This window comes from Ursus arctos, unplaced genomic scaffold (genome assembly GCF_023065955.2).
Source record: "Ursus arctos isolate Adak ecotype North America unplaced genomic scaffold, UrsArc2.0 scaffold_32, whole genome shotgun sequence".
Lineage (NCBI taxonomy): Eukaryota > Metazoa > Chordata > Mammalia > Carnivora > Ursidae > Ursus > Ursus arctos.
Window position 1 is genome coordinate 20394578 of NW_026623008.1, and position 23655 is coordinate 20418232.

General features: G+C 36.5%; 1 protein-coding gene across 2 annotated transcripts in view; it reads right to left on the minus strand.

Moving 5' to 3' along the window:
- Positions 1–23655, minus strand: part of EYA3 (EYA transcriptional coactivator and phosphatase 3) — a 95560-nt gene that overhangs the window by 48083 nt on the left and 23822 nt on the right. For both annotated transcript variants that reach the window (XM_026516905.4, XM_026516904.4), the window contains exons 2-4: positions 16568–16668; positions 8990–9033; positions 4394–4473 (exon numbers count right to left, since the gene is read on the minus strand). In XM_026516905.4, coding sequence (XP_026372690.1) covers positions 4394–4473; positions 8990–9033; positions 16568–16600 — 157 coding nt within the window. In that variant the 5' untranslated portion in view covers positions 16601–16668. The remainder of the gene's footprint in view (positions 1–4393; positions 4474–8989; positions 9034–16567; positions 16669–23655) is intronic.

The window sequence follows — 23655 nt, forward strand, 5'->3', positions numbered from 1 at the left end:
CTTTTGGAGACAGTAAAAGAAGCCAGAATGTGGGGGGTATGGAAAAGAGCTGAAGGTTAGTACCAGTTGATCTCTATCTTTATCCATCACTGATCTAAAGCCACAGATGAAGCAACTTCCTAAGCTTTCACTGTGCTCACAGGCAAACTTAAAAAGCAAGATCCATATCTCAGAAACCACATTATACTTCAGCTTTTCATTCTCTGGGTGCTTGCATTATTCTGAGTAAAAAGCCGTAAGAATGACTTGCAGGAAGACAGACTTCGGGGTGGGGGGAAGTACCGAGTTTTATTAGAAAATTGTTGCTACTGTGTACGATGCAGCAAAAGATGCAAGTATGCTTCCATACCACTATTTTTTCAGCTTTGTGGTGAAGGCTTTCAAGTTTGGCAAAGCAAAGACAGATCTGAGGAACGGATGTGATGCTCTGATGAACCATCAAGTAAAGAGACTTTCACAGCTAGTGTCCTCTTGACCCCTACGACTTCATCTAAAATAGCTGCTGTGAAGGCTTAACCCTCACGATTTCATCCGTAAATATTCAACTCAAGTCTGACAGGGAGCAGTATCCTATTCATTAGACACTATTTCAGTCATGCTGTAGACACATCATAAAGAACTTGAACCACATCCCTGAACTGTCCAAGAACTTCCTTCAACATCTGTAAAGGTGGTGGTTCTACTATTAATAGGGATTAAGAGTAAACCAACTAACTTTATGTCCTGAGTGTCTGAACTAAAAAGGAAACTCTGGTCAAGATCACATGAGGGGCCAATTCATGGCCAATAGTAAGACAAATTGACATCTGTGAGTTTAGCATAGACGATCTTATCCACTGCCATCGTTCAAGGTCTTTAAAAATAACTATTGGAAATTTGTAGACCACATTCATCCATAATAATTTTGACAAAAATGAAAGAGATCTCAATTATGTCTAAAGTTCTTCACATCCATCACAGAAAACATAACTTCATTTGAATTTTGCATGATGGGTTCTTTCCCTGCTGACAACTACTTTCGAAAACCCAAACTCTGGGGCGCCTGGGTGGCACAGCGGTTAAACGTCTGCCTTCGGCTCAGGGCGTGATCCCAGCGTTATGGGATCGAGCCCCACATCAGGCTCCTCTGCTATGAGCCTGCTTCTTCCTCTCCCACTTCCCCTGCTTGTGTTCCCTCTCTCGCTAGCTATCTCTATCTCTGTCAAACAAATAAATAAAATCTTAAAAAAAAAAAAAAGAAAAAAAAAAAAGAAAACCCAAACTCTTCTCCTCTGATTTAATTCTAGAAGAGACTGACAGAATATCCTAAGAGATAGATTGAGATTTACTTCTTTATAGAATGAATGAAGCTTTATCTTTGCAGTACTTAGGAATCGTGAAAGGATTTTAAACAGTCAAGGCATAATCTGCTATAATATTAGAATAGCAGCAGCGGAGATGAGGTGCAACCTTGAAATACATTCTGAAGGTAAAACTAACAGGACATTCTGATGGATCTGTACGTAAGGAATGAGGAAAACAGGGGAATATGGGATAATTTCTACATTTTCAGCTTGAGCAACTGGAGGGACAGTGAAGCCACTTCCTAAGATGGGGAAATCTGGGAAAAGAAGAGATGTGATGGGGGATAACGGAATAAAAAGCTTTCCCACATTTAAAAAAAATATTTTATTTATTTATTGGTCAGAGAGAGAGCAAGCGCGCACAAGTAGGGGGAGCAGTAGCCAGAGGGAGAGGGAGAGGCCCACTCCCCTCTGAGCAAGGAGCCCAACGCGGGACTTGATCTCAGGACCCCGGGACCGTGACCTGAACAGAAGGCAGACGCTTAACCGACTGAGCCACCCAGGTGTTCCAAAAGCTTTCCCGCTTTTAAGTATGACTTTCCTTTCAGATATCTAAGTTGTGATATCAAACAGGCAGTTGGATACACAAATGAAATCAGGGGAGAAGTCAAACTGGAAATATAAATTTGGAATTCATCAACAATGTGTACAATATTTAAAGTAATGTAATGGATCAGAGGATGCGGAAAGAGAAAAGAATGCTGGACTAGAAACAAATCCTGAGGCCCAACATTCAGAGTTCAGGCAGAGGAAGAAGGGCCAATAGAAGAGAAAGGTGGGAGGACAAGTAGTGAGACACAGAAGAGGAGAAGAAACATCCACTCGAACTTGTACTCTCAGAGTAACTGCAAGTAATTAATGATCTTGAGAGGGCTGAAGAATGAATAGGGGGCAAGAAAACAAGTAAGGGCAACCCTTTCCAGGAGTTCCAAAGGGTCATGGAACAAACTATAACTAGTGGGGAATGTGGAGCCAAAGAAGGATTTCGTTTGTGTTTTAGACGGCAGATACCGTGTCATGTCCCTTTACTGACAGAAAGGATTAAGAAGAGAAGAATGTGATGACGTAGGCACAATCTTAGTTAACAACAATACCAAAGTCCTTGGGGAAGGTAAGAAAGGGTTCTATAGAGCCCAAACAAATGTCTTACCATTGACAGGAGCAAGAATACTATTTCCATCCGGATAAGAATGAAGCAAGAAAACATGGGTACAAACACAGGTAGGCTTGAAGATTTGGTGGTAGTGGGAGGATAAGGGGGTTTCTTGTCTGACAACTTCTATTTGCAATGGAGCCATCGGTTAAGAATGAGGAAAAGTGAATGAGGGTATGGGTACTCTGAGAGGAAAGTAAGTGCTGTGAAATATCAAAAGGTAAAATTCATTAGGGAAATGTAGTAGGATTTCTAAGCATGCTGGGTGCCTACCTGAGGCCTTGTGAGTAGTAAGTCAGCTAGGTATATAATTTATCCAATAATATTTAGCTATGTGAGTGCACTTAAGGGGAAGTGGAGAGTTGTATTAAATTAGGACTGGAGTTTAGCAAGGAGCGTACAAGAGGCAAAGTTATCGAAGGTATCTGTAAGAGAACAATTATTATAAAGAGCCACAGAATCCATGCTGAGTAAGAAGGGACATAAAGGCAGGCGGATATGATGATGGGTATTGGACAGGTCATCTACATGGATTGTGAAATCACCAAGAACAGTAAGAGTTTGGATGAAGAAGAAAACAAAGAAGACCTAGTCTTTAAAGAGTAGAATGACTAGGAGTTCAGTTTAGGGTAAAAAGAAAGGTAGGGGAGGCATAAATACAGACTTCAGAGGAACTGGAGTTTTTGGAAGGAAAAGGAGAAATGATCTTGAAGGAACAAGAAAACTCAACTTACTTCCTGGCCCTGGAATATGTAAGAAACAGGTCTTTTTCATGGGGATGAATGGAACATTAAAAAAAAATCAGAGGGACTTGTCGCTGATTAGAGCAGTTTCCCACAGTATGGACAGTTTCTCATATGCATCAGAATCACCTAGCTATCTTCTTGAAAATACAGATTCCCATCCACATCAGATCTATTGAATTTCTGAAAATGAGGCCAGAATTCTACATTACAAACATGCACTCTAGATGATTCTTAAGTACACTAAGAGCTGGAGAGACACTAGAATAGTACCTTTGAGGAAATAATATATATAGCTCAAGATATACCACTTCCTTCCTTTTCTTTCCTTCCTTCCTTTCCCTGTCCTTCCTTTTTTTAAAAGACGTAGTATTTTCTAATACATGGAAGTATGTCAAGCTAAGCATAACCACCTTAAGAGAAGAAAAATCCCCTAAACAAGTGTCTTTTTAAAAAGTGGCTCATACAAATTTATTCTTTTAAAGTATGTGGTAAAATATGGAGGGGCACTGATATTTAATTTCAGGGATGACTATTTGTCCTATGGAGGTAACCTGGGGGTATACGTGGGTATGCTAGAGAAAACTTATATCTCTGCAAAACAAAACAAGACAAACCCAAAACACTCTACAAATTTTTGTCCATTAGATGAATGTATCTTTTCTATAGGAGAAAGCAGGTTGGTAAGTGGAAGATGTATCTTATTGGACTGGATCTCCCCCAGGGCCCAGTTTCAATCTTGGGCTCTTAAGGGGATTACTTTTCTTTTTTGGCACAGATGGACAGGCAAAGTTACTTGGTTATTAGAAAGGTGGAGAAACATCAAGGTCTCTGGAGGAGCAGTTAGAGGTTGGCCCACAAACTTCTCTGATTTTGAGTAAGGCAGTATTACCTTTAGAACACCCAACTTCAAAACAAAACAAAAATAAAATCACCAAGTGTGACTCCTCAGGTAAGTGGATCCCATACAATTTTCTTCCTCAGCTGGTATGTCAATAAAGTTTATAGGAGAGCACAAAGATGAAAACACACACACGGAAAGGAAAGGCTTCTGGATATATGGGACAAACAAGGCGATCAGTGAAAACCGATTATAGAAGAACAGCATCACCCGATCATAGGAATACCTTTCACCGAGCACGTATGGTACTTACTTTCCTCTGACATGGTAAGGTTTGAAGCAAGGCTTGAAGTTTCAGGTTTCTGATCACTGACTTCGGGGCTGCTCACTTGACTGAGAGAACCAAAATGAATACATTAGCCCCTCATGGACTTGCTGTGTTGCCGAAAGCGATTACGTCAAACCCATTTCTCTTCCTAGGCTACACAAGTAAGAGGCAAAGTAAGTCTTTTTCATGGTATCATTATTCTTGGTTTTTAGCAGCTGCCTGAAGAGGGAGGGCCAGGGCTGGTACCCTCAGCATTTGGCTGTTCTTTCTCATATCCCTAGACCCCTTCTGTTTTCATATCACTCAGAAATTCCAGCTAAGTCAAAGACAAGTCAGAGTTTTTCTAAAGACCTTGTGGTAAAAAACAAAAAACAAAAAAACAAACCAAAATGCACTGTCACTTTGTTTCCAAATTTCCACAGGAAAGTAGGGAGGATTCCTGATTTCAGAGAGTGGGTCTCATAATTACTTGAGAAGTTTTTTCAAATTACACATGCTTGCTTCCAAGAAGGGGATTCTGAACTTTAAATGGTTCATTCTACTGTATTTCTCTTTTCCTCCAATTAAAAACATTTTTTTAAAAATTTGGTATCCTATTCCAGACTGAGCAATATCTTTTTTTAAGTTATAGGGAGATTTCAGAGAAGTTACACAAGGTAAATCACATAAACTAGGAGAACAAATCATTATGTTAGACACTTTAATGATGGCAAAATTCTCACTGAAATTGTGGAATGGAGATTTTACTCACTTTCATCCCTCACAATGTCCTCCCTCTCCCTTCTACCTTACTTTCTACTTTCCAGTTATTCTCTCAATTGCCAGGATAGCATAGTGGTTAAGGGGTATAGATTCTCAAGCCAGATTGCTTGCACTGATATTTCACTCAGCCAAACCTAGCTTAATGACTTTGGGCTGAACTTCTTTGTACCCCAGGTTCAACTGTCAAAGAGGGACAATAACAGAGCCTAACACACAGGGTTGTTACATGGATTAATGAGTTAATATACGAAAAGTACTCAGAGACTAGAAAGAGTAAACGCAATATAACCACAGCCATTCTCATTACCTTACGTCTCCCCAGCCCAGGCACCCTTCCCACATTCATTTTCCTTAGAAAGAAATCTGCTTTGCTTTCTACACTCTAGGGAAAAGTGGACAACACCGTACCAGAGGCTCCACATATCTCCAAAGATAAGACTAATAAAAGGTAAGAGTAGTTTCTACACAGCAAAATTTTTAAAAGAAATGTTATTTATATAACAAATACACAGCATCAAAATTCCTAAAGCTCTCATATCTTTTCTGAATGGACCGCCAACATTCAAGTATAATATCAAGATTTTTTCCCTGGTATATTCTGAATGTTCAGACAATTTTTCCTCAGATGTAATTAACTTTTATTTTTTATTTTTTTAAGGTTTGTCTACTTATTTATTCTAGTAATCTCTACACCCAGCAGGGGCTTGAACTCACAACCCTGAGATCAAGAGTTGCATGCTCTTCTGACTGAGCCAGCCAGGTGTCCCTGTAATTAACATTTATTTATTTATTTATTTATTTATTTATTTATTTTTCTTTTTTTTTTTTTAAGATTTTTTTATTTTATTTATTTATTTGACAGAGATAGAGACAGCCAGCGAGAGAGGGAACACAAACAGGGGTTGTGGGAGAGGAAGAAGCAGGCTTCCAGCGGAGGAGCCTGATGTGGGCTCGATCCCAGAACGCCGGGATCACGCCCTGAGCCGAAGGCAGACGTTTAACGACTGAGCCACCCAGGCGCCCCTATTTATTTATTTTTCTTAAGTAGGCTACATGCCCAATGTGGGGCTTGAACTCATGAATCTGAGATCAAGAGTTGCATGCTCTACCAACTGAGCTAGCCAGGCATCTCTGTAATTAACTTTTAAAGCTAAATCCCCAGATGAAGTTTATCTATTTACTCAAATGCCTGTATTTTTGGAATAGCATTTAATGTACTAACCAATGTGACTATATGGGAATTGAAGGGTAAGAGGAAGAAATCATACTGAGTAGTTATATCAATGTTTCCCAAACTGGTCTATCGCTATAATTACCTGAATAATTGGTAAAAATACAGATTTCTCATCATGCCTAATTAAATAGGATTCCCAGCAGAAGGGTATAAAACTAGACAAGAACTTCACATTCCTAACTACAATGACTGTTTTGTCTTCTATGTATACTTGGATAATTCTGGGGTTCACTGTTATACCCACTGATCAAAGACTATTTCTAGACCCTGCAACTTAGAAGGTATATTTGTATAATCTGGCATACAATGATATAAAATCCCATGGTCCTGGAATCCTATGTTATAGAAAAATCCCCTACGTATTCAACTGAGTGTCTAAAGATTCAATAGAAACAACAGTGCTAATGGGGCGCCTGGGTGGCTCAGTCTGTTGAGAGCGTCCAACTCTTGATTTCGGGTCAGGTTATGATATCAAGGTCCTGAGATTGAGCCCCCCGTCAGGCTCTGCACTTAACAGGGAGTCTGCTGGAGAGTCTCTCTTCCTCTTCCTTTGCCCTTGCCCATGCTTGTGCTCTCTCTCTCAAATAAATAAACCTCAAAAAAAAAAAAAAGAAAGAAAGAAAAAGAAACAACAGTGCCAAGACAATGAATTAACTAGCACTTTGTTAAACATTTAAAATTATTTTATCTAGGAAAATTATGTATTGTTTCAAAATTTAATTATTTTCAGTTATATAAACATAATTTTGCTTAACAGTATGTGCATGATGAAAAAAAAAATGTTCCAAAAAGCAAAAACACTCAAACTCCAAAAAGCGAGCATCACAAGTACCTGATTCTCATTCGGCAGAACTCTTAAAATCAATAATTAACACAATCAACCAATGCATGAATAAATAAAATTAGGTATGGACACACAATGGAATATTATTCGGCCTTATAAAGGAGGGAAATTCTGATACCTACTATGACATAGATGAACCTTGAAGACATTGCACTAAATACAAGCCAGTCACAGAAAGATAAATACTGTACGATCTCACTAATACGAGGTACTCAGAGTAGTCAAAATCGGAGACAGAAAGTAGTATGGTGATTGCCAGGAGCTGGGAGAACAGGGAAACGGAAAGCTATTTACTGAATACAGTTTCAGTTTGGGAAGATGAAAAAAGTTCTGGAGACAGAGGGTGGTGATGGTTGCACAACTCTGTGAGTGGAATAATGTCACTGAATTATACACTTAAAAATGAATGAAATGGTGAATTTTATGTTATGTATATTTTAACGTAATAAACTGAAAGAGAAGGGATAACTGCAGGAAAAGACGAAGGTGGTAGGTTCCATAATATAACTGGAAGGGTCAGCCTTACATATAAGCAGGGGAATTAACTTCGGAAGATAGGGCAACAGAGAATATTGTAGAGAAGCAGATAAACGGGTAGATTTGGTGACAGGCAAATGAGGTAGTTCCTATTTAACTGTTTCTAATTTCTCTCAGGGAGCAAGATCCCCAGCTGAGTGAATGGAAAAAGAGTGGAGGGAAGTGAGATGAAAGGAAGGGGAGGAACCAGGAGGCAAGGAGCAAGGGAAGGAGGGAAAGAAAGTTAATTTTAGAGACTAGGGAATAAAACACACCAGGAAGGGTGGCTGGACCATGAAAAGTGTTTAAGTGCCTGTTTGAGATGTAATTATAAATGAAAACAAATTAGCACAGTTTTGTGTTTTTCTCTCACAAAATTCAGGTGACTGGAAGTAAGCATGGAATAGGTAGATAGTTGGTTTAACTAGAGTTGTGATTTTGCTAAAGAAGCATGACACAGGGGAAAAGGAGAAGTTCAAAGGCAAAATCCCTCACAAAACGTTTGTAAGGGACTGATTAAATTAATCAGCATATAATTATAATCTAAACAACATAAGAAAGATAAGGAAGTCTTTTTTCGTGGGAAGGGTCAACAGTTAAGCGTGGAAATATGATAGCTCATTTACTGGAAAGTGCACAGGAAGATATCATATGGCTAGTGTGGCAGTAGATACATGAGTTGGAATGCAGTGTGTGGCACTAAAATGGTAAGATTCTGGAAATTAAGATGTTAGAGGTGATGTAGTTACTAGTTAGTTCACAGACAACAGGAAGTAAGAGTAGGAGGTGCAAAGATGCTGCCTCTTGTCTAAAGGGAGTGGAGCTAATGATTAAGGCATCCCATATCCATTTGGTAATTAACAACAAATCCCTTGGATTTCCCCTATTTCTGCTTATTCTTCCCATTCTGTACACTGCACATCTGACTGAGGAATATTTACTGTCATGTCTCTTCCATATGTCACAGGACCTGACAGAGAACATGAGTTCAGTACATATTACTGAATAAAAAAATGAATGAATAAGAAAAAATCAGCGCTTATTTGTTTCAAGGACAAAATACTGGAAGAAAATTTCCATCTTAAATCAAGTAATTTCAAAACATAAAGACTGAGATGCAAAAACTCGAAAAGAGAGTAGTCAACCCAAAACACATTCATCTACTAATCAGCATGTGGAAAAAAACTGTAAGTAGATCGTTAAAAAGAAATTCAACTTTACATACCTTAAAGTTTGCTCTCCTGATTCCTGCATCTTGGCTTTTTTCACCTGCAAAAATAAATATACGAAGGCATCAATACAGTGATCTGCTTTTAAAATCATCTAGCTATTCAAATGGCAGGCTAATATTAACTAATAAATTACAGGGTAACTGTTTCATTTTGTTTTGCTTAGATTTATTTAATTAACCTTTGTTATATTCTAGAGTAAGAGATGGACTTGTTTTTCACATGAGCTCTTTTCTTTTTAATGAAAAAAGTGTTTTTCAGATTCAAGGTAAAATGTTTACCAGATTTTTACTCAAGATAAAATGTTTATCAGAGGGGTGCCTGGGTGGCTCAGTCGGTTAATTGTCTGCCTTTGGCTTGGGTCATGATCCCAGGGTTCTGGGATCAAGCCCCGCATCGGGCTCCCTGCTCAGTGGGGAGCCTGCTCGTGCTCGCTCTCTTTCTCTCTGTCAAATAATAAAAGTCCTTAAAAAAAATGTTAATCAGAATCAAGTATCCAAGCTTGGATACAAACTAGTTGGTTTTAAATTTTAACAGATATATAACTGTATTATCCAACAGTAAGTATGGCAATCTCAATATCATCTACTTGTTTATTAATTTATTAAACAGTAATGCCTTTATATGTAAATTATGTACATGCCAAAAACAAAGATAAGTTCTTATCAGGTTATGAGTAATTTTTAAAAAAGATTTTACTTACTTAGGGAGAGAGAGAGGGGAGGGGGTTGGGCAGAGGGAGAGGGAGAGAGAAACCCAAGCGGAGGGTTGACCCATGAAATCATGACCTGAGCCAAAACCAAGAGTCAGATGCTTAACCAATTGAGCCACCCAGGTGCCCCAGGTTACGAGCAATTTAAAAATTATTCTGTATGCTATTGTTTTATCCCAGATTTTCATCTTTTCTAATTCCTTCTGAGGTGAAAGCATTTCCACTGAAACAGTTTAAGAATCCACAAACAGAAGATCACATTTAACACTACTAGTGGATTTCCCTGCTTTCATATTACAAAGAAGCTGATTTTAGAGCTCTCTGATTAGAACAACCAGTCATAGTAGAAACATGCTTAGTATGCTTAGCCATACAAAATTATGGATCCCTGAAAGTATTTCAAGCTAACAAAAGGCAGAAACACTGTTAAATAATTTTAAACAAAAATATCAGGTGGGAATATAGCTATTTAATATGAATAAATTTAACATCTCAGACATTGTTTGCCTTGATTCGGGTAATTATGTCCCCCTGTAAATCAGAAAGCATGTGCTACCTTGGCACTAGAGGCAGGTAAATGAACTCAAAGGATACAGACAGACCTCACAAGTATGGGTCCAAACAATATAATCCAGAAACTGACAGAATGTAAAATAGTACAACTACTTTGGAAAACTGTCTAGAAGTTCCTCAGGTAGGGGCGCCTGGGGGGCTCAGTCGTTAAGCATCTGCCTTCGGCTCAGGGCATGATCCCGGCGTTATGGGATCGAGCCCCACATCAGGCTCCTCTGCTATGAGCCTGCTTCTTCCTCTCCCACTTCCCCTGCTTGTGTTCCCTCTCTCGCTGGCTGTCTCTGTCAACTAAATAAATAAATTCTTTAAAAAAAAAAAAAAAGTTCCTCAGGTAAGGTAAATAATAAATACAAGATAAATATAAGCCCCATAATATTTCTTATGGACATCTATTCCTCATGAGAAAACATAACAAAATAAATAAAACCGCTCTTGGTTTCTTGCCTATGGCATACCAACATATGTCATATTTAATGCTACTTTAATTTTCTTTCATAGGTACCAATAAAGAGAAAATTAAGAAAAGGGGGGCATTAAAAAAAACCCTTGGGGCGTCTAGGTGGCACAGTCGGTTGGGTGTCCAACTCTTGGTTTTGGCTCAAGTCATGAATTCGGGGTCATAGGATCAAGCCCCGCACCAGGCTCCATGCTCACCCCTCCCCTCTGCTCCTCCCATTCATGCGTGCACATGCTTTCTCTTTCTCTGTCTAAAATAAATAAATAAATCTTAAAAAAAAAAAAAAATCTTGTCAGAGTAACAGGCACAGCATCGCACTGCAACAGCACCGTGAGGTGACAGATGGCAACTGTACTTGTGGTGAGCACAGCCCAACATATAGAGTAGCTGACTCACTATGTTCATCTGAAACTAATATAACATGGTGCGTCGACTATACTCAAAAAAATTTTTTTAATCCTCTAAATTTAAAAACAAAACTACAGAAGCATATGAAGAAAAAACAAAAACGAACAAAAACTCTTGAGGCAGATAAGCTCTTATTAAGCATATTAAATTCCAAAGCCATAAAATAAAAAATAGATTTGATTATACAAAAATTCAAAACTTCTATATGATAAAAGATACCATAAACCAACCAAGAGATCAAGGAATCCTAGGATGACATACGGATTTTGACAAAAGCATTTAACTTATTGTAATTGTATGATATAACCCCACTGAAAGGGGTAGAGATAAATGAGCCACTTAGGAAAATAACAGACAACATTTTGACTGGAAATTGCAAGGTTAGACATAAGAAAAATACAACCATCTAGTTTACCTGCCTGCCATTTCACAAATAACAAAATATATGCTTTTATTATAAAATGTGCTGTCCTTCCCAGCTAAAGCTCATAGTATTTACATTAGGTCAGATGATAATGTAATTTTCCAATAGTGGGGATGAATTTATGCTTAGCTCACCCTAAGACTCTCTTTATCATCAAAGAAATATTTTTGTGACCTGGTAACCAAAACAGTCTAGTCTCCAGTAATCCATACAAAGAAAACTGGAGCACTAAGGAATCTAATTTACCATAATCTTAATTTTATTAGAACCACAGAATAACAAATTTAGCTAATAAGTTCCAAAAAAAGAAAACGGCACTGGAGCAAAAATTTTAAATACACCATTGGGCCTTTTTTTTGTTTTAATTATTTTTCAAGATTTTATTTATTTGAGAGAGAGAGCAAAAGAGAGAGAGCATGAATGGGGGGGGGCGCAGAGGGAGAAGTAGACACCCTGCTGAGCAGGGAAGCCCAATGTGGGGCTCAATCCCAGGATCCTAGGATCATGATCTGAGCTGAAGGCAGCTATTTAACCGACTGAGCCACTCAGGCACCCATACCACAGGGCCTTTCAAATTTTATTTCACTTTTTATTTATTACAGTGCCAACCCAGTACAAAGAATAAGTAACACTAGAAATGGAGAAAATGTACTTAAAATCATAACCACCGAACAAAAAAAGTTTGGGGAAAAATGTGTTATCAGCTAATTTTTTTACCTTTCATGGCCCATTATTTGCCTTGATTTGGGCAATTATGCTCGCCTACAAATCAAGAATAGAAAGCATGTGCTGCCTTGGCACCGTAGGTAGGTAAACTAACTTAAAAGGATATAGACAGATTTCATTGGATTACAGAAGTATGGGTTGTTAACAACACAATCCAGAAACCAATAGAATGTAAAATAGTGTAGCTACCCTGGAAAACAGTTTAGTAGTTCCTCAAAAGGTTACATATAGAGTTACTATATAACCCACCAATTTAACTCCTAGCTATATAACCAAGAGAAATGCAAACATATGTCCATGAATGTTCCTAACAGCATTTTTCAAAATACCCAAAAAGTGAAAATAACCCCAATGCTCATGAATGAACAGATAAATGAATAAAATGATAAAATAATAATAAATTAAACAATGAATGATAAATTAAAAAATCTATACAGTATTATTCATCAATAAAAGAGAATGAAGTACTGATACATGCTACAATGTAAATGAATCGTGAAAAGATTATGCTAAGTGGAGGAAGCCAGTCACAAAGAATCACAAATTGTATGATTCCATTTACATGAAATGTCCACAAATCAGTAAATTTTTAGACAGAAATTAGATTACTAATTGCCTAGGGCTGCAGGGGAGTTAGGGGGTGACTGCGCATGGGTATGGAGTTTCTTTTTGGAATGAAAATGTTTTAAAATTGATTCTGGTGATGGTTGAAAAACATACTTTATTTTAAAAAATGACATAATCTTATGGGCATGTTATGACTAAAGATAAAACAAAAAGAAGAACCACTGACAAATTCGTGAATCAGGGTTCTATTTGTGCCTCTGTTAAAAAAAAAAATCATGCTTTAAACATGACAGAGCAAGGGAATACTAGTAAAACAGTACCCGAATTTAGAATATCCATGCTCTGTGAATCACTCTGTGATTTTTCAGGTGATCAGTGCTGGCTTTGTACTGATGTCTGCAAGTTTTAGGTTTATGGGTAAAACTGCTATAAGTCTAGAGGAATAGAACTCATTTGAAATGACTTAGGTCCTTGCTTATACATATGGGAATAAAAAATATTTTTAAAAAATTGAGGTATGCTATGCTTTATCCTTCACAGAGAAGACAACATCAGGGGTTGAGTCAAGATGTTCTCTCTTCACCACCTGTTCCACCTTTCTTCTCTTTACCCTTTAAGCCCCAAACACAATTTTTAAAGTCCTTTTTATTGTTCTCAAAAATGTTTCCCAAGCTTCGCTCTTTTCTCTGTTTTAGCCAAGAGAGTACATTATGGTTATAAGCACCACTTCTATTGTTTACAATAAGTATTAGGCATTTCTTTTAAAAATTTAAACACAAGAGGCATGCTCATCTTTTTTAAAATCCCATTCAGATATGTATAAAATAGAAAAGAGCTTATTCTGAGCCATCACCTCCATGAAATAATTGGTATTAAGTTTGCTGTATATTCTTCTAAAAATTTTTCCTATGCATGTGTATCCTTTAAAAACTTGAATTCAGAAAGCACTCCTGACATCCATAAAGGAGTTTTTAAAGTGCTTCCAGCTTGCCAGGGGCAGTCTTCGTTTATACCTCTTATCCCAAAACCAAGTCTGGTTAGTGTCCCCTTTTACTCTTCAAAAGAGTATTGTCCAGTTTGGACAATAATACAACTGCCTCAGTGTATCTGAAAAAGATGAAGGCTGCGGGAGGGGGGCGGGGAGGAGACTGAGTAATTTCAAGGTACCTGGCGACCACACAGTGAATCATTTCTGACTGCAGATTGAAGACTGACTGGCAATAAGGGACAGTGAAAGAGAGAACCCAAAGCTAGGATTTAGGTTGCATTGTGAACAATGACCTGAACAAAGCTTAAGACGGAGCAAGTTAAGTAGTAAAGAAACAAGAAAGGGATAATTCAGTAGGAAAGAGACAAGAAGAGATGAGAATAACATAACTCCAGTTAATAATGCCCACCAGTAACTTCTCTCTATGTATACAGGTAATGGTAGAGTTAAAACTCTTGGTTTTATTTATCATCGTCAACGTGGGATAGAACCATTCTTTCTACCCAAATTTTAGATCTCTATTACAGCCTGTGAAGACTTTTCTCCTCAAAGTACAATATTTACTCTTCGTATTCTAATTATTTTTAACAGTTCATAAATATTCTGCATTTTCTTAGATTCTGTATGTCCATTTGGCATCCATTAATCACAGGGACAAACTACAGACCAAAGCTGTGCACACCTCGTGATCCAGAGCCCATACTCTGATACATCTCCTTCATCCAATTTACACACTACGTCAGTATTTTCCCTGCTCTAATCACCCCACCCAGAGCTAGACACCAGATACCTATGACAGCTGCAATACCCCAAAAGCCCACGGAATTATTCAAACAAACTAAACCTAAATTGTTTACCTTGCCTTGTCTGTAGAAACCCCATTAAAGGCTGCGGCCTATGTATTCCCCTCGCTCCTTTCTGCCTCCTAACTGACACTGGTGCTTCCCCCTACGCCCTGTGTGGTGTGCCATCCCTTTCATTTCTAAGGACTGTGAGTAACATTAAACTTTTGTTTCAATGGCATTGACCTCCCCATGTTGTCACTCAGTTACTTTTATAAATTAAAACTCAGGCACAGATCAAAATAAATGATGCCCTGTGACAATCACCATTTACAGTCAGCAGAAAATTTGTTTTTAAAGTGCTTTAATTTCTCACCTTCTTAAGTAACAATCAGGTTTTGCACATGATGTTATAGAAATTGAACAGAACAGCAAGGAAATGAAGCAGAGCAGAAAAGATGACTCACCAGCAGGTCAGCCTCACAATTCTCATTACCTTCAATAAACAAGGAGGAACTAACAACAATACCCATTTCAATAGTGTATCAGCATGTAAGTCTTGAAACTAGACCTCCTGACTAGACCTCTGTCTTGCTACATTAAAAACTCTATGACATAATTTTCTTTGGCACATTTAATGTCTCTAATTCAGCTATTTGTTCTCATAGCACATATCCCGGGAACACCGCTGAGGATGATTTTTAGTTCTACCATTTCCCTGATTATTGTTGCCCCATCAGAGATAAGAGAAGACATTTCATATGTTTCAAGGTCATCTTACCAATTGCTTATGTCTTTCTAGTTTTATACTTACGTTAAGTGAGAGGGCTAAAAGAATAATGGCAAAGTAATCATTAGCACATACTTCTCAACATAAAAATAAATATTAAAAATGTATTAAAGGACTTCATGCAAGCAGGAGTCCATCCTTTTGTGATGTAAAGAATCTATGTGAAACATGAAAAACATACCCTATTATCTGCTTTCAAAACTCAATTTTTTTCTAAGTTGGATTTTCATAAAGGTAAACATATCATTCTACATTCTCTTTTCATATGAAATGCAAGAGGCTCAATCAGGATAGTAAACTGCCTCAGAATTTATCTAACTTCAAAAAAAGAAATAACACAAAAGCAAAAGATTCTTTAATATAAAAGTATCTTGAAAGAATGATTACTATTACTTTCCTATTTTATTTTTATTTTATTTTATTTATTTTTTAAGTAGGCGCCGTGCCCAGTGTGGGGCTTGAACTCACAAACCAGAGACCAAGAATCGGATGCTCTACTGATTAAGCCAGCCAGGCGCCCCTGCTTTTCTTTTTAAAATGCTAAGAGCCAAAATATAGAAAGAGCAATACAAACAAACAGAAGGCCGTGGCAAAGGCAATAACTCTGTATCACTTGGGGACATTTAGAATTATTATTTTTATTTATTTATATTAAATATTTAAAAGAAATTAAGAATCTAATCTAGACTCTAGGATCTTATCTGTTTTTAACAATTGGCTAGTGGCCAAATTATACTTTTCTTCAACTATAACTACTTTTTAAAAAAATTAAGTCACTCAGAGAAATTTAGGTAAAGATAAAACTAAGTTTTCTGGCAGAAATGGTATATAATGCTTTACTGGTAACCAGATGTCCTCTTTTATTTTCTAAAAACTGTAAGAATAACCGTTGTGTTTTTTTCTTTTTTAATGACATTTCCAAATACAATACTTACTCTGTAATACTGAATTTTCTAAGCAGACTCCCTAGCATTAAGCTAACAAAATGTGAATTTAAGAACACTGTTTTTTTAGAAGGAAGGTATTAGGAAGTCTTTTCCTTATTTTTATTCTAATTTGGAATCTGTAGTACTAAGCAAATAGTATTTAAAATCTTTTACAATTGGTTTTTCTATAAAGACCTTCAATTATTAAAGGAGACACTTACTGGTTGTTCTGGTAAGTCTTGCTCTTCTTCCATGAGGACCAGTATTCCTTCCTAACGTTTATGTGGCTGGATTGCGGGCGTCTGTCAGCAGTCTTCACTGTCTGTTTAAAAAAGGGGGGGGATTCAAAGCTTTATGAACTCTTACAGCATTATCATTGAGGCCATCGGAGAATCATTTTTTTAAACTTTTTGTTACTCCAAGCTTTCTACGTGAGTCCCAATCTCAAAATCTCAAACCTGCACGTGGCTTTTCAAAACTGACCTGCTGCACCAAGTCCAGATAGGTGTACACAGTGGCCTTTATACTACCTCGCAAAAGCCAACACGTGGAACCCCTTCTGCTGTACTTAAAACACGGTGACTATAGTGCCTAATGCACTAAACATTTTATAATGATAGCCATGTGCAGATAACTAAAACATGATTTTAGGATTATTGTTACATTAAAAAATGATAAAAACTAGCCTAGCAAGTCAGTTAGTTATGATAACATCTAACCTGCTTGAATGTGGAACATTTACATAACTGTTAACACAGACACACTGAATCACTTTAAATAGGACAAACTGGAATATCAGTTAAATACTTTCACAACCAACTATCTGTATATATGTAATTAAAGGAAAATTCTTCTGGATTTATTTTAATAATGCAAATAAATAAGTAGAGCAAAACCTTGAATTTTAGAATTAAGGAAAAATCATGTAAAGCTAAGACACAACTTTATTCTGAAATAACGAGCTCCACTAAGTATACTACCTAGTCAACTTTTTTTTTCATTTGAGAGAGAGTGCACGTGTGTGCACGAGCAGGGGGGAAGAGCAGAGGGAGAGGGACAAGCAGACTCCCTGCTGAGCAGGGAGACTGATGCGAGGCTTGACCCTGAGATCATGACCCAAGCTGAAGGCAGACGCTTTAACAACTGAACCACCTAGGTGCCCCACTACCTAGCCAATTTTTAAGCAAACTCTTTACCTTCTCAGACCCCGCTCTTCCTGTCCTGATTTTCAAACTAAAAAAGAAAAATAGAGGACTCAAAGCCCCACATTTACTGGTATGAACTTCTTACTGTGGCCTGCTGGCAAGAAAGAGACAGGTAGACATGAGTAAACTAAATACACTATAAAAACAAAAACTCCGTATCTATTTAACACAAATGAAACTGACACTTCTCCAAAACAGATGTGATCACTTATGCTTTTAATGACGGTCATGCCTGTTTTTACTTCTACTAACCACTGTAACTAAACATATAAAGCTAAAGCAAGTATAGAACCTTATTGCTGAAGTAATGAAAAGAGATTAAAAAAAAAAATAACATGAAAAGGGAAACGAAAAACTTCAGTTGTGCCCATACTACCCCTCCCCTTCTACTGCTCTATATTGATGCAATACAACATTTTACTTTATAGCCACACTCCCAAACGGGAAAAAGAGAGAACACACATGTGGTTAGATGCAAAACTGTCCAACTCTACCATGGCTTTACTCCCTTCCCTGACCTAGATGTCATGAAAAAAAGTTTAAAGGTCAGAAGCACTTGGTGATCAATACTCACGTGTAGCTCATACAGAGCCTCAAAAGCCAGGTTCTCCAACTACATGACGCAGGTAACTGGTGCTGCAGAATTACAGGGCGCGGTAACCAAAGCCCGCAGGAGCTATCTCGCCTGAACTTGTTTTGCTCTCCTCAGAAGAGCATAATCAATGTGACGTGAAACGGATTCACAATTGTGAAAGAGGAAACATTTTTTTGTTTTACCAGCTTCTATCTACCTTATATTTAAATTGAAATGTCTTTATTTTATGGGCTTTTAATATTGTCTAAGTGTACATAATACATACATAATTTCATCCCCAAAGGAGGAAAAAAGGGCTAAACCATGAGGGAAATATAATGCCTTTAATACCTCATTTGCTGGATTTTTGTACCTCTCACCTAAACAAAAAGTTATAATATTTTATTATAATAAATGTTTTATTTAATTGAAGGCCATATGTAATAACTGCAATCTCTAATTAGCAGATTCTCAGCACGGGAGAGGGAAGGGATATTCCTTCTCATGGGGAAAGGGTTATAAAATCTACCTCTGGGCAAGAAGGTAAGAAAAATTGTTTTTAAAAAAAGATACTCAATAACATGTGCTTTAGTTAAAATATAACACCTAACTGATTTAAAAAATATAAGCATTAAAGGAGAATATTTTTTATTGATCAAAAGGGATCATGGGTTTTGCAAGGTAAAAAATACTACTCTTAATTGTGGGGAAATAAATTCTCAAGTCATATAAAACTAAATGTTAAAATCTCGAATTTTGTTTTTTAGAAATAGGGCAAAAAACAGTGATTTTATAATGAAAAGGAAGGAATTTTCTACTTTTCTTAAGACAAATTCTATGGTAAGTTGCAAGAAAATTTCCCTTAAGGGAAAAATTGGTAGACATTCTTTCTACCTCTCCTATTTCTTTGAAAATAAGCACTGTTGTTTCCATCTTAAAAATCACCTTTATCTTCTCAGCTTTTCAATTTAGGGGAATAAAAGGGGCATAATTTCTATAGTTAGGAAAAAAAACTTTAAAAATCAAGTAACAGAACAATCACCAATAATTTTGATCATTTAAAACAAACAAGAGCAGGGGCGCCTGGGTGGCTCAGTCGGTTAAGAGTTTGCCTCTGGCTCGGGTCATGATCCCGGGGTCCTGGGATTGAGCCCCACACTGGGCACTCTGCTCAGCAGGGAGCCTGCTTCCCTGCTGTCTACTGCTCTGCCTACTTGTGCTCTTTCTCTCTCTGTGTCAAATAAATAAAATCTTTAAAAAATAAAAAAATAAAAAAAATAAAACAAAAGCAATCTCACAAGGAAAACACAAGATTTATTACAGCATCTTCTGGGATTCTATCGGCAATATGTAAAATGCATAAAGTTGAAACATACATTCTGGTACATTTGTGTGTATGTTAATGACTATAAATTACGTATTTCCATCACGACATGCATTTAAGTACACTACTTTCAATCAATACAGTAGTTCTCTTTCCTTCCAATAATTTATAAGTTGAATAACCTGAAATATAGGTTGAATAACCTGAAATAACTTCAGCAGGGAGCCTGCTTCTCCCTCTCCCTCTGCTGCTCTGCCTGCCTGTGCTCTCTCTCTCAAATGAATAAATAAAATCTTTAAAAATAAATAAATAAATTTATTAAATTAAATAAAAGTACAGAATTACTATCCAAATCTTAGTATTCTCATTTCCAGGTACTAGTTCTAGAGTTTAATCTAATTGTGGGTTTTTGTAAACCATTAATGTAAACTGACATTATTCTACACTAAATGAAATTCATCTTCTAAAATATACAAAAATACAATGACTTGACATAGAAGGGGAAAGTGGATTCTTAATGCAACTTAAATGAATACAGTTACTTACAACTTAGTCAAACAGCCAGTGAAATTACAAAACACGCTGTGAGTTAATCTTTTAAGTACATTTAAGCATTTGGATAGTAATGTCTTCTCACAATTTTCTAGTTTCAATTCTTACTATTGATTTAAATACACCTTTTTTTATCATGAGAGTTTGCCAGTATCTATACGCCTTTATGGTCAGCAATCTAGGAAAATCTATAACTGAGAACAGAAACAGTATTATTTCCGAAGACTTTCCCTATTTGCAAATGCTGACAATGAAAAAATAAGGAATTTTGTTTGGATTTGAAAGGTCACACATTTTTAAATACTGGGATTTCACATGTTCATAAATAAAGCAGGATACTTTTATAATATGGCAGCCATAATTTTTCTTTTTAATCCTTATAAATTAGAAGGGAAATAATTAGTAAATATTTTACTTCGAAATTCTAATTAGATTCCTACCTCATAATTTCTGTTTTGTACCAAATTGAACGTACTATTCACCCTGTAACTGTAAATGGCTACAAGCAAAAACCTAAGTTACTGCAATGTTATTATAGCTCTTAAGCATAGGAAGGGGAAGGGGAAAAAATATATATATATACTACACACACACACACACACACACACATATATAAAGAACAAAGATCAAATTGTTTTCAATGAAAATGAAGTATATACTACTCTTAATTATAACATCAAGAGAAGTGTCTAAATAGAGCACAACATTCCGATTATAGGTCCTAGAAGGGGAACTTGCATGTTGCTAAGTGTGCACAGACTAACTGAATATCTTTGATACAGTTCTAAAGAGAAAACAGGTAGCTCATAAGTTTAATCACTGACCACATTGTATTTTAGAAGTCTACTTAATATTTCTTCCAAGGCTATATATATATATATATATATATTTTTTTTAGAACACGCTAAATAAAAGGCAACAGAAATTTTCCTGGGGAAAATTAACAGTGTCCTTCCCAAAATTAAATCAGCAATAACAGTTATAAACAACAGTAATCTAAAGAAGTATCAAAAAAGTGGTATATCATCACTTAAGATCATTAACATGTGGATTACTTTAGGATTTAAAAGTACATAATTACCAAATGTCCACCATGGTATCCTCAAATATAATTACGTGTATGCCTTAAAGAATGAAAATAAGCAAAATAAGCAAAATACCTTCTTTTAATGGCTTTAAGACAACTGCTTCAAGTATTATTACTCAACAATAACTATTCTAAAGGAGATCCATAAATGAATTCAGAAACTAGCACCCTAATACCAAAGTATCAAACATAAAACCTAAAGATATCTCTTGAAAAGAAACTCTAATTTATAAACTAAGAGGCCTTATAAGGCAAAATCAGAAAAGGTGTCAGGAAAAATGGTTTCAAAATGTAAGAAAACATTTCTGTGGTCTCTTGCAGAACATTGCTTATTAGTAGTCTCAGTGGGCATGTAGTAATTTGGGCTGCATAATCTACAGACCATACACATTAGTTTCAAACAAGAAGTGAACAAAGGTTTACTCCAATACCTACAAATGTCTTACTGAAATTAGGCAAAAATAACAATGACTACCTTGGAGGAGTGGAGAATTATTGAGGGAATTAAGGAAGATACAACCTACAACAGCTTTAAAACCAATTACAGTGGGAAGGATGAGAGAGCAATCATTTCCTGAGCGTATCTAATATACCAAGTATTTTTACATTTATTGTCTTACCTAGTTTTATCTCTACAACGATCCTAAGCCACAAGTGTTACCCTCATACTATGGACAAGGGAACTGGGACTCAGAGATTGAAACAATTTGCCTGAGAATAACAGCAATAATGTTTCAGGTTAAGGTAGAAATACATCAAATAAAGAGACTAGAGGATGGTGGTGATGGTTGCATAACACCATGAATGTACTTAATGCCACTGAATGGTCTATTTAAAGTGGTTAAAACAGCTAATTCTGTTATGTCCATTTACCATAGTAAAAAAATACAAAAAGACCCATGAAACAAGAAATACCAAAGCAATGATCAAATCTAAAGAGCTTATAGGGGCGCCTGGGTGGCGCAGTCGTTAAGCGTCTGCCTTCGGCTCAGGGCGTGATCCCCGTGCTCTGGGATCGAGCCCCACGTCAGGCTCCTCCGCTGGGAGCCTGCTTCTTCCTCTCCCACTCCCCCTGCTTGTGTTCCCTCTCTCGCTGGCTGTCTCTCTCTGTCAAATACATAAATAAAATCTTTAAAAAAAAAAAGAAAAAATAAATAAAGAGCTTATAAACTAGAATTTAAATAAAAACTTGAAACAAAACAAAAACAAACAAACAAAAGTGCTTATAACTAGAGAAAATCAATATTTGAAAAATACTGCCGGAGTGTGCCTGGTTGGCTTAGTCGGTGGAGCATGCAACTCTTGGTCTTGAGGGTGTGAGTTCAAGCCCCACGCTGGGTAGAGATTACTTAACAGAAAAAAAAAAAAATCTTAAGAAAAAAAAAAATATATATAGCCAGAAAAACAATATCAATGTGGAGAAAAACACGACGAATTCTAAATAAATGAAGAACAAAGTATTCAAGAAATTTTGGAGAAAGCAGATTAGCATATTTATCTCATCTGTGGAAAAGAGATAAAAATTGTGTGCAGAAAAAAGCATAAGCAACAAATCAATAGACCTGATTATATTAAATATACTTTCATGCAATGAGGAATAACAAATCTAAGATTAAAAGGATATAACATGGGGCATCTGGGTGGCTCAGTCTGTTAAGTGTCTGCCTTTGGCTCAGGTCATGATCCCAGAGACCTGGGATCGAGCCCCATGTGGGGCCCCATGTGGGCTTTTCTCTCTCCCTCTACTTCTCTCCCCTGCTCATGCTCGATCTCTCTCTTGCTCACTCTCTCTCTAATAAATCTTCTTTAAAAATTAAAAAAATAATAAAAGAATATAATAGAAGAAAACCTGCAATAATTATGATAAATTTTAATGTCTGCAATATCAACCCACCCAATTCAACATTACTGATCATCTGTTATGTGGCAAACTGTAACTAAATACACACACATCCATCAAAAGACACAAACAGTTTAACCACTAAGATCAAATCAGCATTTCGGAAAAAAGATTCTCACTACTAAGTGAATAAATTTTAATATTTTTAAGATACTTCCTGGTACCTAAGAAAATATCAAAAATAAATCTAAACAACAAAATTCAGTGTTCCCTGAACTATAAAAGATAAGAAATATTCAGGCACAGCTGTAAAATCGTATGTTATCTTCAGACTGTTCTCTGGTTAGAGTATAAAACAGGTCATAAAACTGCCCGTGGCCTGATTAATTTTCTAATTTTTTTCCCAAAAATTAAATAGAGGGGTAAAAAAGCCAACTCTAATTCAAAAAAGAGTAAGTTTGTTCAGAGAAATGAAAAATCAGAAACAACATGTGGAGAATGGCTTACCTGTGCTGCAGTGCTACTGCTGAACATTCTACATTAAAATAGAAACTGTAACCTATTTCAATAAGCTCATTTAAAAGGTGAAAGAAAAGATTTTACATTAATTATGGAATAATAGTAACAGCTTAAATATAATTTGCTAACAGTCAAAAGCAGATCCAAAGGGATACAGTGTTAGATGTCTTAAGGTTTGCATAGTAAAATGTTTACGCACATTATTTTA